At 43.2% G+C, this 17,149-nt stretch overlaps 1 protein-coding gene across 4 annotated transcripts in view; it reads right to left on the reverse strand.

Moving 5' to 3' along the window:
• The window catches only part of AGTPBP1 (ATP/GTP binding protein 1), a 184,481-nt gene that overhangs the window by 6,194 nt on the left and 161,138 nt on the right, over positions 1-17,149 (reverse strand). For 2 of the 4 annotated variants that reach the window (XM_035024407.1, XM_035024408.1), the window contains exon 26: positions 12,874-13,591. The exons of 1 other annotated variant lie outside the window; for it this stretch is intronic. In XM_035024407.1, coding sequence (XP_034880298.1) covers positions 13,414-13,591 — 178 coding nt within the window. In that variant the 3' untranslated portion in view covers positions 12,874-13,413. Of the gene's footprint in view, positions 1-12,873; positions 13,592-14,642; positions 14,685-17,149 lie in introns of those variants that run through there. One more of the 4 variants, XM_035024410.1, reaches the window with a different exon arrangement.

Below are 17,149 nucleotides of genomic sequence, written 5' to 3' on the forward strand. Positions count from 1 at the left end.
CACACACACACACACACCTCAGCACCACACACACACCTCAGCACCACTCACACACCTCAGCACCACACACACACCTCAGCACCACACACACACCAGCACCACACACACACACACCTCAGCAATACACACACACACCTCAGCACCACACACACCGAACGCACCACACACACACACACACACACCACACAGCTCTTAAAAGGAGATAAGCTAGAAACCTTCAGATGAGGAAAAAAATTTATAAAACTGGCACCATTTGTTCAAATAACATGGGTAATAAGGAAATTCCTTCTAAAGACAATAATTTTTCTCAGGAAAAATGGCCAAAGTCGCTGTACTCGGAGGCAAGCACCTGCATCACAGGGGCCCGATGGGTGGTCTCCAGGGCGAAGTGGCCGCGGTGTTTGTCTTTGGGTCTTTCGGGGCCGAGAGCCCCACCCGGAGCTGAGTCCCTGCCCTCCCCCCAGCCCACCCCCTGGCCAGAACCAGAGCTTCTCCTGCTCCACTCAAAATTCAGTCAACATCTACGCCCCAGAGCGGAGAACCCTGAAGGTACCCGAGAATCCGGGGGAGCCGGAGTTCCTCACTCTGGGCACAGGGTGGCATCACTGCAGGACAGGGGAGCCAGACTATGTGGGGGAGGCCTGGGGGGGTCCAGGAAGGGCAGGCACCCCCACTATGGGTCGCCCTTGGAAGGACCACCCAGGAGAGCCGCCCCTTGCTCAGCCCCAGGACGTGGGGGTGGTAGACCGGTGGCTTGGCGTGGTTTCCCCCCACCTTCCTTCTCCTCCGCACCTGCAGGGCATTCACACACTTTCCTGAAGCCTCAGCAGCACACAGAGCAGGCTCTCGCCGGTGCCCGATGAGCCCGCAGAGGGCACGGCAGGGGCTGACCAACTGGGGGACCAAGACCCCCAACGGTCCCCCTGGTGGGACAGAGAGGAGGCAGCCCACCTCCCAGATTTCCCTCCTAGATTTTCCTGGGCAATGGAGCCCGGCCCGAAACAAAAAGGCAGATGTAAGGGATGGACACGCTAACTCTTCCTCCTTCGTGTCTTCCCTCCCTCTCTCCCCCTTCCCTCCCCACCTCTCCCTTTTCTGTCTTCCCCTCATCCAAAAGGAGTGTGAGGCCTCGTCTGTCCTGCCTAGTCAACCCACAGATGTTAATCCAACATTTTCCTCCCAGTCCCACTAAGAGGGCTTCTAGATTTTGTGTCTGAGAGAGAGAGACCCAAGTTCAATGTGAGACTAGCAATAACAATAACAAGCCACAGTATTGCTTACAATACTTGACATTTGTTTCTTTAATTAATCCTCGCCTCAACCTCCAGTTCTGTGTCAGAGTCCAAAGCAAATCCCATGGGAAGACCAGCTTCAATGGGGTGGGGAAGCCACTGGCCTACAGTGGCAAGTGGAGGGGGCGCGAATGTCTGCATAATGATCCCACTAGGTCCAGAGGGGGAGGAGCGGTCACTTTCCACCCCATTAGAACTACTGGTAGGAAGTGTCTATACGTGCCATGAATTTATCAAAGTGTCAAAGTTAACGTGATTGCTTCAAGTACTTTCCATTACACATTTAATAAAAACCAGAGAAACCTATCTGATACATGTTTTAACAGATAAAGTTGGGCCAAATCATCGAATCAAGAGCTGAGGAACATAGGATCTCTCAATATTTGACGTTACAGACGAAGAAGCTGAATTTCAAGGAGATGCGCTATTTGCTGAAGGTTTGACCAAGGTGCATTGAGTAGACCAGCTGGCTCCCCCCAGTTCAGTTCTGTCCACTTCCCAAAGCTGGCTCCCCTTAAGGACTTGCTCAGCAAAATCGTTCATCAGGAATTTGTTTGCAGCTCCAGGTGAGCAGGAGGATTATTTGTCAATTTCTGTAAGACCTGTTAGCCTTAGGGGAACTTCATTCTGTGCCAACATTGATCTAGCCTGGAATCCTTAGCTGAAGCCTCAAGATTCCTATTTTGCATGAGCTTATGAGATTCGAGAAGCAGGAGTAACTTTGGTGTGATTATCATTATCCACGTTCCCTCTGGGCTATAGCAGGGGCAACAGGCCTGGCTCAGAGGGAGGCTGGCGCTCATCTCCGAGGGCTTTTGAGAGGCTTGTTCCGAGGGGCAGCTTGTGGCCAGAGGGAGCTGGGAGTCAGAGACAAACTCATCCCCAAAGTAGGGAGTGAGAGGCAAACCTAAGAAACCCCATTGGATTGGTTGTTGGATCCAAAAGTGAAATCAGGGGATTATACCCTTCTGATCACTTTTTATCTTTCTAAAACTTAAAGCGACTCCTCTTACTTCCTTGCTCAAGATCCATCTGTAGCTTCCCACTGACCTACGGTATGGATTCCATAGCAGAGCTTCCAAGGCCCTCTGTGACCAGACCTCTGCCTCCCTCTTCCCAGCTGCCAACCAACCTCCACCCTCTCTCACCTTGTTCCCTCTGCCCAGAATGCCGACCCTGCTCACCAGCTCTCTATCTGCCCCCTGCTGCCAATTCCCATTTCCACGTTTCATAATCCCCACCATTCCTTGAGGTCCAGCTGGGACTCACATCATGACTCCTTTCCCAGAGGCCCACCTGGGGATGAGTCAGTCCCTTGTGACCCCTTGGCGTGGTGTCCCTTGTCCTGGCATCATGTTCTGCCTTACATCAATGCTGTTTATTGAAACCAGGCCTTTCTCCTCCACGAGACTCGAGCTCTCTGAGGGCAAGGACCACGTCTTACTGGCTTTTGTGTACCTTTCACCCCCTCTGCTGCCGTGCACATCAGTACCTGCAAGAAGTCTGACGAATGAATGAATGAATGAATGCTCTCAATTAAGAGCTGCCAAGCACATAGGCCAATGTCACACGTGTCTCAAGTCCAAGGGCAGCTAGGACTTCCACTCCAAGAATAGAGCAAATTAAACCACTGAGGCAATAGGAGAGAAAAACTTGGTTTTTTGCTAGATCTACAAACAATAGCAAGTACCACTTGTAAACAAAAGACAGAAACATCAAACAGAAAGCTTTGAAAATGAAAAGTCAGTCCTGAGGTACTTTGTTACAATTCTGCAAAATAATCAACATCTTAACCAGTATTTGGGCAATGACCTGACATTTTGTGCCTTTCAAAATACAAAATGTGCCAACATAACCGCGGACCAATGATCAGAAAACTGGAGTCACTAAGAACTCCATTACCAAATCCCATTTGCCCAGATTCCTCATTTCACATGAGCTATCATCTTGCTGTTCTCCTATGCCACCACTTAAGAGCCTCATTATTAGGCACCGAGCGTGCACATTTGGATAGGGTAGAGCATTTGCAATTATATTTTAAGGTGCTTCCCAAAGCTATAAAGTCAAAGCTATAAATGGCAAGATGGGCAATGTAATTGTCAACAGAATATGAAACAAGTCTGAAATTAGAGTCGGTTCTGCTCAGTTTAAAAGCATGTGCCAGCAGAAGGTACACATCAGAAAGGATTGGGGCGGGGGGTTCAAGAAGCAGTCAGAAAGCTGGGTGGCCTCAGGCAAGTCACTTAACCTTTCCTGGATGAATTTCTTCATCTAAACAAGAGTGGGACTGGATGACCTATGAGGGCCAAGATGGAAAAATTCTGAAATACTAAGTAGAGTAAATGAAATGGAGTCAAATGGGCCACCACCCACAGAGTTATGCTATTTTTTGAGCTGTTATTTTGTGCTGGGCTTTGTGCTTGACACCCTACAAATTTGGGCCTCTATAACCTCACAAGCTGTGACAGTAATATAGGGTGGATTAATTAAACAGACATTAAATCCTCTACCCACTGCAAACTAATTCCAAATTAGAAAAGCCGACCTATGGAAGGACATCTTGTCCCACAGTTTATTCACTTCAGATTCCACTTACACAATAATATGAGTGACTTCCCAAGCCCACACCAGGCTCTGAACCCCTCCCAGGGAGAACCGGATGAAGGGAAACACTCATTTATCCGGGGATATTGCAATCGGTTTCATCAATAAAGACAACAAACTAGGGACCTGGGCCTGATAAGAGATGCAAAGGCTGAATTAGGTACTAAGATCTCTGGAGTTCGGCCTTCTAGCAGTTCATTGACTAAAGTGTCCCCGATTTCCAAGAAGTCTAGGGACATTTTTGACACAACGTGAGGAGGCAATTTTAAGCAAGGTATAAAGACCATAGGGGGAAAAAAAAAGACTATAGAATATCTCTTGCTTTCCTTCCCTCTCTCCATCATAAACACGTACTATTATCTTGCAGGAATTGAGCAGACTAAACTCCTGAGGTGCACCATTTTCCTTCAGCCAACAGGTTGTTACTACTACTTTGGGCCCCCAGAACATCACAAGCTGTGACAGTAATATTTGGTGAATTAATTAAATGGACATTAAATCTTTCACCGACTGCAAACTAATTGCAAATTAGAAAGGTTGACCTTTCCCATGAAAGGACATCCTCTGTCCCTTCGAACAAAGATAATTTGAAAGAATCCATGCTAATGAGATTCCAGGGTTCTCAAACTGGGACCACAAAGCAAACATACTGGGGAAGGCGGGAGAACATGTGGGTGGTGCTGGTCAGGGAGAGGTTAAAAATGAAAACGGGGCACCTGGGTGGCTCAGATGGTTAAGCGTCTGCCTTCGGCTCAGGTCATGATCCCAGGGTCCTGGAATCGAGCCCCGCATCGGACTCCTGGCTCAGCGAGGAGCCTGCTTCTCCCTCTCCCTTTGCCTCTCTCCCTGCTCATGCTCTCTGTATCTCTGTGTCTCAGATGAATAAATAAAATCTTAAAAAAAAAAAAAAAATGAAAACAAGCATTCCAGAGACCTACAGTAGATTTTCGCCTCTGGGTGTTAATTCTGCCCTTGTCAGTTCCGAGGCAGGTGGCTCTGACATGTGCTGGGCACTATTTAATTATTACCATACGAAGAAAGTAAAGTCTTGTTATGTCTAGCTTTTACCTGTTGTCTTCCCGTGTGGACCTATAAAATGACACAATTTTTGAAACAACTTCCCACCTCGCTAAGCCTAGAGAGGCTGGTCCTGTACAAGCTGACATAGTATATAACGCCAACACGTCCATTCTGGGGGCATGGGGCTGGCTCCCGCTCTGGGAGGTGCTGCCTTGTCACTGCCCGCTGGATCACCCACTGATTCTCCTCCCCGAGCCCTCCAAACCTTCCCACCCATGCGGGACTGCTGTTACTGAATGACTCAAGAAGACAATTTAGGTGATACCAACACTTCATGGAGCGGACAGTCTCTGTTTGGTGAACTGCAAAAAAAGGCAGAAGGCAGAAAGCTCTTATGGGATAAAGAATAAAGAACAAGGAAGGGGGGGAAGAAAAACAGAAAATATCTGATCAGCAGGAGCCACATGTTAAACTTGTTTAGGGTGAGAAGGAACAGGGAAGTAAGTACAGAGCCCGGGGTTGGCTTGGGATTTGGGGACTGGCTGCCTGGACTTACCACGTTTCAACACTCCCTCCACCCCAGGATGCCCACAGAATGCATCTGCACAGTGATCAGGTACAGAGTCCACGGCTGGTCTCTGCACAGAGAGTCCCCCCCGCCCGCCCCAACACTACATGTTCAGTGCACCCCAGGCAGGTGCCTTCCAGGGAAAGGATGGGAAAGGACATGCTGGAAGGTATGGCACCTCGCCCAAGAGGGAATGAACACTCACAACCCAACCTCCAGATTTATACACAAGTAGCATGGGAGATATTTATTTTAGAACCATATATTTGCTATTGTTTTTCTCGGTCCCAATTAATAATTCTCTTCATTCCAATCACGCCAACAGGACAGTTTTGCTTCTATTTTCTCCTAACAACAACAAAGGTTTGACAGCTATAATTGGGGGACTGGACCGTACACTGGCTGAACTACTATCTGAATTCCATTGTTCTTGGCTACAGGGATGCCTGCGATGGGGGAACCACACAGACAAGAGCTACTCCTGAGAAGTGAAATGGATGGTACTGAGGCCATCCTGCTACAGCTCCCGAGTCAGTCATCCTCCTAAGCTTGGACTTATGTGCTCCACAGCACCTGTTCCCTGGGGGTAATAAGCAAAATGGCAGGCCCACCTCCATAAGCCTTTCTTGAAACCTATCGGTTATGAAATGTGCACCTTGTTAGAAAGGTCACAGAGGCCGTTACTCAGTTTCCCAGCTACTAACAACTGCACTCACACCCTTAGAACTGTACAACTTTGAGGACGATTAAATAAGCTTGCTTAGCTTAATCAACAACAAGCGACTGCCTTCGGCTCAGGTCATGATCCTGGAGTCCTGGGATGGAGTCCCCCATCGGGCTCCCTGCTCAGCGGGGAGTCTGCTTCTCCCTCTGACCCTCGCCACTCTCATGTGATCTCTCTCATTCTCTCTCTCTCAAATAAATAAAATCTTAAAAAAAAAAAGTCTCCATAAAAATTTTGCCAAAAAGGTGATCAGACACGAGTACAAATCCAAAGTCAGGGCATTTAGGTCATCTTACTCTTATTTTGTATTATAAAAAAGATTATGTTCCTCTAAATAAAATTGAATCTAGAAAACAGATCATTGTGGGCTTATTTCTAAAACTGATTTCTTGGCCCTGCCAGTTAAAGTGATAATGAAGCTACAGAATAAATTCTCTTCCCAATAAAAATGGAAATTCTTTAAAGAAAGTGAAGCAAAATTTATTTTAGGTTAAGTCTATCAGACAAAATGTACTTTTCCCTTACCATCTTGGCTATAAAAGCAGCCTTTCCAAGCCTTAAGAGAAATCAGAAAAGACGGAGAAAAAACCAAACCATTACCTATTTTGTTAAACATAAGATAAAAAAGACTCAAGGGTCTCTTTCCTTAAAAAAAAAAAAAAAGAAGAAGGCACACACAAAATGGTTAGACACAAAAACTGGATGCACCACCGTCTACCCAACCATCCATAAAAATAGTGATTTGGAAAATATGAGAGAAAATGTTTCCGTCAAGATCATTTTCACAAAGCCCCCAGGAGAGTGCTCAACACACAATACTGTCAGGTTTAGCTCTCCCACCCTCCGTAGGGACACTATGGTGTGTCCTGATAAACAGTTGCCTATGTTTTCAAAATCATCAAACTGTTTACCAAACTCACTCGCAGGAATGGCACCAGAGGGCCCAACGCCCGGGCGCGTGCCCTGGCTCTGCTACGTACCAGCTAGCCTGGGTGAGGCCTATGCCCTAAGCCTCATGCAGTCAGTGGAAATACTAACGATATCTGCTTATTAATAGTGTTTTTGTGATGCTCACATGAGATAACTTGTAGGAAAGTACTTCCTAAACTTTCAAGGGCTATTTACACGCTCTTTATATATGAATCCTGTGTGGATATAAGGCAGGGATTTGTAGTTCCAATCAGTGGGGGGATAGAAATAGCTTCGAGCCTGATAACTAAATAATACTGAAACCTCATCGCATTATATTTGCTCACTGGCCTAACTGATGTAACTCAACAAAGGGATCTCTGATCCCTCTCAGCTTCCTCTCTGGGTCCATCTTATAATGATGCACCATTACAGAGGCACTCCCTTTCAATGTTAATATTTCACATTTGTGTTCTCTACACAATCTACAACGGAGAACTTTCAAGATGCTGAAAAGTCAGCTCTTGGGCTAATACTACCTCTGAACAAACCAATGACAAGTCTCATAATTGGAGGAAAAGATTCCTAAGTTTACAGCAGGATGACGAAAATATGGCTCATTTCTGGCCCAGTAAACCTTTCTAGAGGAGGACATAAAATAAAAACAACCAAGTCTGACATGTTTGAGAGGACAGCTGTTTTTGCCTTTCCAGAGTGTCCCTTTGGGTAAGAGAAATGGTCTCTTTTAACCGCTCTGTGGATGTGTGCTTTGGGCAGGGCCACCCCTCCCAGGACGGACACGAAATGTTGCCTGTTTTCAGATACGTTTCGGACATCCCTGTGTAAGATATACCTTCGCCAGTAAAATTCAATTTAAATAGCTTGAACAATGTAACTGTCCAATTCAAGGTTTCACAGAAAGCTTCATACGGGGCGCCTGGGTGGCTCAGTTGGTTAAGCGACTGCCTTCGGCTCAGGTCATGATCCTGGAGTCCCGGGATCGAGTCCCGCATCGGGCTCCCTGCTCGGCAGGGAGTCTGCTTCTCCCTCTGACCCTCCCCCCACTCATGTGCTCTCTCTCCTCTCATCCTCTCTCTCAAATAAATAAATAAAATCTTAAAAAAAAAAAAGTTTCATACGAAGCTCCAATGATAAAAGGACCCAGTTTCTCTCAACATTTTGGCTCTGTTCCTTCAACACTGGCTCGTCACGGGCATGTTCTCCTCTTGGGGTTGTACGGAGGTCAGCAACGGCTAGCTACATCCTTCCTTCTCGAGGAAGGGCCTCTGTCCTAGCATGACCATCCGAAGTCCTGACATTTGCTCTGTTTGGGGTCGCTTGGATCACATGCCTACCTGACCATCCTTGTGATGGGCTGATGGGCAGGTGGCACGTGCCGATGGGCTCAGCTCACGTGGCCCACTCCTGAAGTCCCAGGGAAAGGTGCTGACCTCAGAACACACAGGTCTTGAACATGGGTTAGGGCAAAGGGAAGAATGGATAGTCAGGAAGCAAACATGCTCATGTCCGCTCCGTCCTGTAATCGATCTGGATTTTCGCATGTGAGAATGGTGGTTTAGTTTTTGATATTCACCTCGTGTAGCCGTTCGGGAGGCAGACATAAAGGGTGACAAAAGTAGGTGTGCACTGGACACTCCTCTCTCTGCGTTAAATACAAATTATAATCCTTTAAAAGATATCTTTTCAGATTTTGAAATTTATCTTTTTATATGAAATTATACAATTCGTTCACTGTTTCAAGTGCCCACATTCGAAAAGAAAAATAGATGAAATGTCAAACATTTCTAAGAATTAACATGAGGAAAACAGGGAGGAAAAGCAATCATATCGATGACATGGGAGAAAATATAAATAGTAAGAGTCAAGACATTTTTGCAAAGAGAGTATGTAACTTGACTTTAGTAACTATTTAGCAGTGAACATGAAGATAAATTTCCAGTCTTAAAATTCCCTATTTAATTATACTGTCAGCTAGAGGAACAGCTACAGAGAAGCCCATCTACTTTCAAAGGTGCAGACTTTACTTGTATTTATTAAACTCTAGCCTTTTCTATTTTAATTTTCAATAACAACCATCCTTGTCTTCCATAATTTCTTCCCATCTGCCATTCATCGCAGCTCTTTATGTGGCTTAAGAGCATGTTAAAAATGTTTGGAAAACCAGCATCCTAATTCCTCTGACCAGATTTTTGTTATTGCTCACCTCATATTCACTTGGCATCCCATCAGGACATCTTGGAAAGGGACAGTCCCACATTTGTTACTATAAAGAAGTAACCTACCTATACGGTTTACCTATAAGGTTTACCTTCTGAGTATCTGGAGCTAAATCTCCCAAGTTGTCTGGGTTTGCAAATAGAAGGGCACCACAAGTCCACCCCCGCTCTGCAGGGGCTTGTGAGTATGCACGCACGCAACTGCCCAGGGAGAGATCACTTCAGTTCTTGGCAGCGTCAGCCACGCCCCAGATTCCAAAACGTCACCCCAGCTGGCCTGCACAATGCCTCAAAACGCCACCACAGGAGGCCCATTCATTTGGATTTAGGTCCTGCCTATTCATCTTCAAATTGAAAAGTTTAATTACTCAATGACCCCAATAACCAGCCATACTCTGAAGCCCAAGAGCTCATAAAAAGTGCCAGGAAATCAAAAGGGCTTGAAGTTTAAGGAAGGCTATGAGATGGAAGGAGGGGAGACAGGCCTAAGTTACTGCTCAGGGTCTAGAAAGAGAAGGCCCTAACGATCAGCCCCATATAGGTAAGTACAAAGGCTTTATAGATATCATTAATGGTGGAAAACAACTGAAATTTGACATTCCAGGAACAGAACCCTCAAAACATGAATTATCATAAAGAAAATGAGACTTTCTTCTGAGTTTCCCTTTTTCTGTGCAGGAATTCAAATGTGCTTTAGCCAGAAAAATATTTGCTTAATATTAATAAGAATATTCTTATGGATAAAGTAGAATGGTTTTTCAATTAAAACATTGTTTCACTAGGTTTTTCCAAGTGGAGAGACCTAGGGCTTACATGCAGCTGCTTCACTGAATTCATGGATTTTCAATTAATACTTTATAACAAAGTACATACAGGAAGGGTGCCTGGGTGGCTCAGTGGGTTAAGCATCTGCCTTTGGCTCAGGTCATGATCCCAGGGTCCCAGAATCGAGTCCTGCATCAGGCTCCCCACTCAGCGGGGAGTCTGCTTCTCCCTCTGACCCTCCCCCGTCTTGTGCTCTCTCTCTCTCAAATAAATAAAATCTTTTTAAAAAATGTACATATAGGGAAACAAAAAGATTTATAAAGATACATTTATGGTTTCATTAGTGTCATTTATTTCTGGATCATGCACAAAGACAATTCCATTAGTACATTTATTACATTATCCATTTTAGTGCTTATAATAATATGGTCATCTTCAGTTGGATATTTGAAATGTAGCTGTTAGTGCGCTATCTGAAGTGGAACTCCAGGTTACTTATTTGTAATTAGGATTCAAACAAATGTCCATGTTTCTGAATACTAGACACCACTGGCAGACGTGGCAGGAACTGAGTAAGAAAGATACTTAAAGCAGGACAAAACCCTGTCTCCCAACAATAGTATGACAGCAAAAAAGGAAAAGCCGATGTGAACCACAGGTTTTTACACTCTGCCTTGCCTGAATAAATTTCACAAACTCCAGAGAGACCCTCAAGCTTTTCACATTCCTCACTCTTTGCAGAAAGGCCAAGGACGGCATCTCCTTTTGAGGCAAGAACACAAGGCCAGTCGTCTGCAGACGTGGGCTGAAACCCTGGCTCTGCCTCAAGTGCCCCAGTGACTGCACTCGATCTCCGTGTGTCTACTGTCTTGATTCTACACCTGAGTTTGATCTAGACCAACCCTTGGTGCTGATTTCCAGTTCACAGGTCCTGTGACTCCTAGGAAACGAGGCTGCAAAAGCACATCAGATCAGACAGTGGTTCTCCTAGCGTGGTTCCTGCATCATTACCACCTGAGAACTTTTAAGAAATGCACATTTGGGGCCCCGCCCAGAGCCACATCGTATCAGCAATCTCTGATTTGGGAAGCAAGTCCTCCAGGTGATTCTGATGCACACAACACAGTACGAGAACCACTGGATCGCACCAAAACCACTGTTAAGAAATTCGCAGTTCCAAACACAAGGCAAATTAAATCAACCTAAGCTCTATCATTAAACTCAGTTTGTCAGCTACACATTACTTTTTCAGGGCTATGGCACTGAAGGCATCTCAATCATTCTTTGAAAATCCTGAAAAGAAATAGCCAGAGATAAAATTTAGGGCAATTTTAGCTACTAATAGCCAATGACACCTAGTTTTACCCACTAATTCAGAAAGTTAGGATTTGAAATTCTTATTTCTCCAAAGCTATTTATTAAAGAAAAAATCATTTCCTAACCATAAAAGACTTTCTCTTCAACCTTGTGAATAATGATTTAATAAAAGGCATATTCAGGTTTGTAACATATACTAAAAGATGTACGTCATCAATATGAAATATTGGAATAGTACACAATAAGGGATTTTTACACTGCCAACATAATAAATTGAAATTTTGAGTTATCTGCACACTACAGTAACTGTAATTGCTTCTCATACATGGATATCTTGTGTTTTAATTTCTAGTTTTATAAGAATCAGTAAAAATTTACATACAGACATAGTGGCTCCATAATCCACTCTCTGAAAAAATCATAATTAAATATGTAATTATTTTATATATGAAATATATAAATAAAAATAAATAACTTTATGAATTATTAGATAAATTATTTAGTAATATTTTAAAGTATCCTGATCTTTCCCAAATTAGCTCACCACACACTAAGAGGACTGTCAAATCCTCACAATCTAGTCTTTATTTTCTGAGATTAATAAGAATTAGGCTACTAAGAGAAAAAGAACTCTATCAATTGCCCCATACTATGTTTTTAAACATAGCTCCTAGGACATCAAAAATAAGCTACACCATGGAGAAAATGCCTCAAATGATACAGTGAAAATTACTGGTTTGGAAAATGCAAAAATCTGAAATACATTTTATCATTTCTTTTCATTATAGGTTTAAAAAAAAATATTTAAAAAATTCTAATCAGGAATAAGCAAAGATAATGTACCCAAACCTAAGCACCAGAGTCCTCGCAAGAATCTGTTAATGAGGTATCTCTTTTGGATTTGTTTTATTACAACAGAAACTTAGTTTGTAGGGCACTTATCCAAAGCCGCTGAACCAGTTTTATTCTATTTGAAGACAAAGTCGTTCCTGCAGCAGGGCAGCTTAAACCAGAAAGATGACAGTGCAAGAAATGGTTTACAGTCACTGTAGTCATCGAGACACAGATGCCAGGGTCAGTGCGTCTAACAGCATCACACAACTCAGGAAATGCTAAATACGCTTAATATACAGATACACATTTAACACGAGATCGTATCCTCACTGCATTTTTCAAGCTGAACAAACTATCGTGATAAACAGTTTAGATGCAACCAAGAGACACAGTTTTAGAGAAAAGAGCTGCTATAATATATGCTTTACGACAGAGAGAGGTATACCTATACCATAAAAAGCTTAGAACCAGTAAATTCAGCACTTTTTTTTTCTGTTTTACAAATTTCTATCAATGTGTTTGGATGTTGGATTTTTATAATATTCTCACAAAGATTCTATAAACCAAATAATCTGAGCTGGTTAAAAAGGACGACGAAATGAATTCAACATTTAATATAGCTTTTATTTGTTTAATTGGGTAAGTGGAGAACGTAACGCTTTCAAGGCAAACTCTGGGTTATTTCAGTCACAAGTCCACAGGTAACATGATTCTGAAGCACAGTCTTATGTTCAATGTCTACCCACCCTACACAGTCACAGCTAAAGAAATCCATGTACATACGCATTTGTTTTCAACAACTCGGGATTCAGATTTTATATTCTCACACACTTCAAAATGTATCCATTTGATGCAGGATATAACCATAAGAAGATAAAAATTCATGCAATGATACTCAGGTTTTAAAAAAAATCCAACATTTGATCATTCAATGCCATATCAAGTGCACTGAATATCTAAAATAAAACAAGTGCCAATTTTATCATGAATTAATAACATATTTATTGTCTTGAAACCAAACAGGCCCAAGTTACTTTTTGTCTTTCTTGAGTCAGCTATTAACTCATTTCTCTCAAACTTCCTGTGTAAGAAAAAAGAAGATATTTCCTTTCTTTTTTGCACTTTCAAGAGATGGCAGAAGGTTTAAGGTAGGTATGCTCTTGACAATTCAGAGTCAGAAAGTACTTCTTCCTGAGCAGAAGGTTCATAATCTCCTACGTTTTCCGCCAATTCAGTATCTAAGTCGTCATTACTTTCTGCACTGTAATCCACTTCTTCAAGGAATCGAGGCTCATCTTCATCCAAAACGTAAGTGGTAGGGCTGTGGCCAGAGCACAGAGAGCACACGAGACTTCATTAGATCCTAAGGTTCTAACATAAGGTAATTTGACCACATTGGGTTAACTTTGATTTCAAAATAACGTAAGTAGTTTGATTAGCTTTAAAAATGTTATCCAAATGAAAAAGTTAAGAGATTTATAACAGTTGAGGCCATAAAGGGTGAAATGCTAAGTATTAATCATATGACAAGGCTGTCAACATATACCCTACAATTAGAGAGCTATAAAAAACAAGAGACTCCCCTATTAGGTTGCTTTTTTCAAGGACTTCAACAATTTGCAGGACTAAAAGTTCTATCTTAATCACTAAAAAGGAACAGACCATTTCAATAAGCTTTATCTTATTAATTCATCCATTATAAGAAACTGCAGTATTTAGGGGTGCCTGGGTGGCTCAGTCGTTAAGCGTCTGCCTTCGGCTCAGGTCATGATCCCAGGGTCCTGGGATCGAGCCCTGCATCAGGCTCCCTGCTCCACGGGAAGCCTGCTTCTCTCTCTCCCACTCCCCCTGCTTGTGTTCCCTCTCTAGCTGTCTCTCTCTCTCTCTGTCAAATAAGTAAAATAAAATCTTTATTAAAAAAAAGAAATAAACTGCGGTATTTAAACACTAAAACCACTTATTCTAAGTCTATACAATGATTATTTGCCATGAAACAGCCCATACACTCTTCCTCCCAGTTTCCAGTGGTCAAGAATAAAAACGAAAAACAAGTGAACGCTCCACATCCAGATTAATAACTTGCCCTTGGGACACAGAATAAGATATTTGCTTAAAAGCACTAAGTGCTTCTGAATATTTCATTAGGTAGGCTGTTTGGGATAAAGACAACCTTTCCATCTTTCCTCTTCAAAAAAAAAAAAAAATCACAGTATTCTGATTTCTCCCCATTTGGGAGATTTTACACACATGCACGTGCGCGCATGCACACACACAGTGTTATCAAAGAAACACTACAGAAATATTTCAATGTCCCCATGTTGTGACCAAAACTATCTTAATTTCACACAGATGCATGTCTGTTTATATCCCACCTGCTTCCAAAAAGGATTTCCCATCATGGATGCAATTAAAAGCTATAAAATCAGAAAATAAAAAAGGAAACAATAAACTGTTAAAATGAGCAGGGAGGCAAATGTCATTAGGCATCTAGAATGAAAGAAGTCCTGCACTGAATATGAAATTCGGTTCAGATATCTACAAGTTTAGGCAGGAAAGACAAGTTAATGGATTATACGGTTCTCATTTTCTGAAAAGAGAAAGCAAAACTCATCCACTAAGATTATCTCTTTTTCCTAGAATTGTTTTTATCTTGCTCATTAAAAATATATTGCAAAACCACCTTGATCTATTTATATAGCAAACTTCTTAAAAAGTTCAGAGCTTGGGTGGGGGGATGGGTTAGACCGGTGATGGGTATTAAGGAGGGCACGTACTGCATGGAGCACTGGGTGTTATACGAAAACAATGAATCGTGGATCTCCACATCAAAAACTAATGATGTATGGTGACTAATATAACATGAAAAAAAAAAAGTTCAGAGCTTGCCCTGTGATGGAGTAGTCCCGATAAACCTGCTGAGTGGCTTGAAGGACTATGTGAGACTTTACTACTTACCTAACACTCACAAGAATGATTTCACAGCTTTCAATTATGCAACTAAAATATTTATCATGGATCTATCAGGTCTTTAGGAAAAAATGAGATTAAAAGGAAAAAATTATTAGCCTTTTAAAATGATCATTTTCCTTTTTTTCTTTTAAAAAACAGTAATTCATTCCTCCTTCATGAGTTTGGTGTTTCGAATTCTCAGGGTGTCCCCGGTGAGTCACAGCATACATGGAAGACTACTAGAACAGACTCTTAGAATAGACGGAGGCTTCAGCTAAAGCAAAGGAGGGGGAAGGACAGAAGTGAGGGGAGAAACTTGTTTACTTTCTTCCTGGAGGCTGTCCTAACAAGAAGAAATGATCATGGAAATGCAAGGGAGGAGGCAGATTTGCTCAAAAGCCATGCACTCCACTGGTACAGGGGCTGGGGAAACCAACCAGAACTGTAAAGGCTCACTCCACAGTGAGGAGGCACCAGGCCCAAAGCAGTGCAGTTACCCGCAGCATCGTGGGATCTCCCGACAGGTAGGAAGAGCACGAAATCCATGTGGTGGGTGGGTGGACAAGCATCATTCAGGAGATCTACGGACAACAGAATTCCAACCCACCCCTGCATTCCACCCCCCACCCCATACCACCACCAAAGAAAACAGACTGGCATAAAGTAAACTAGTTGCAGGAAGCCCAGCCACTACACGGAGGTCAGAGCAAGACCTAGTTCTACATGGGCAGCTGAATACTAGAACATTAATCCACATGAACTAAGAGAAAGGGTTTAAAGAAAAAGCCTAGACTTACAGGCTAGAAAACAGTCTTGTAAGTTGAGGAAACAGAAGAAGAATGATTTTGAAGCAACAAAAATGCCCAGGATCAAGCACAAAAAGCTGCTAGACATCAAAGAGACTTGGAACAATGCTGGGGTCAGATCCTGATAAACACTTTTTTTAAGTCTAAGAAGCACAACCTGGAAGGCAAAGCCCCTGGAAATTTAAAAGAAATCCCATAACAAGGAATGTTCAGAAAATAATTTGAGCCTGTCAATTCCTGATCTTGGCTTCTTCATATGCTGTGACATAAACCCCCCCTCCATGTTCCGGCATCATCCATCGTGATACCTAGGAATGGATGGATTTCACACCCTTAATTCCATTCCCAGAACCCTCACTGACCCTGATATTTGATGCCGGTTTCTGCAGGTCCTATCAAAGTCACATTCCTATCCTCAGCTTCGTGAAGGTGTACCATCTGGCTGAAATGCAGCGAGTCCATCCAGCAATGGCAAAGGGGCCCTCAGTGCTAAGCTGTGCGCATGTGGGGGCAGGGGAGAGCGGTGGGTAGATCTAGGGTCAAAGAGCTGCAGGAATCCTGAGACAGCGGGAACAGAAGATTACAATCCCCGTAACTCCACTGAAAGCAGCCTTCTGACTGGTATTCCAGTTGCCACTGTCCAGTCCATTGTTTCTAGACCTCTCTGTTGCACTTAACTGGTAGCAATTCCAATACTCCTCTCTTCTGCTGTGCCTCATTCCCCTCTATCCCTCCTCACTGCTGATCAAGTGCTCTTCATCCTCCGTAGTATGCCTCAAAAATAGGTGCTTATAAAAATGCTCTCCTGGCACGCTCTTATATGCAAGCCCTCTTTGAGTAAGCTCGCATATTTTAATTTGCATTCTGATCATTTCCAAATCCAAATTTCAAGCCCTGACCTCACCCTTGAACTTCCACTGTGCACACAAGCACTTGCTAGCAGATTCATATGGCTATTTCACATACACCCCAAGTGTATGTTCAGAATAGAACTCACCAGACTCCCTGGCAAGCCTGCTCCGCTTGTCCTCGTCCCAACATCATCCACTCAGTGCGTCATAAAACCTAATTCCAGCAAGTCCTGCCAATCAATCTCTGAACTACTTCTTGCTTCACATTTTACA

The sequence above is a fragment of the Mirounga leonina genome, unplaced genomic scaffold (assembly GCF_011800145.1).
Source record: "Mirounga leonina isolate KUSES-001 unplaced genomic scaffold, KU_Mleo_1.0 Mir_179, whole genome shotgun sequence".
NCBI classification, from domain to species: Eukaryota; Metazoa; Chordata; class Mammalia; order Carnivora; family Phocidae; genus Mirounga; species Mirounga leonina.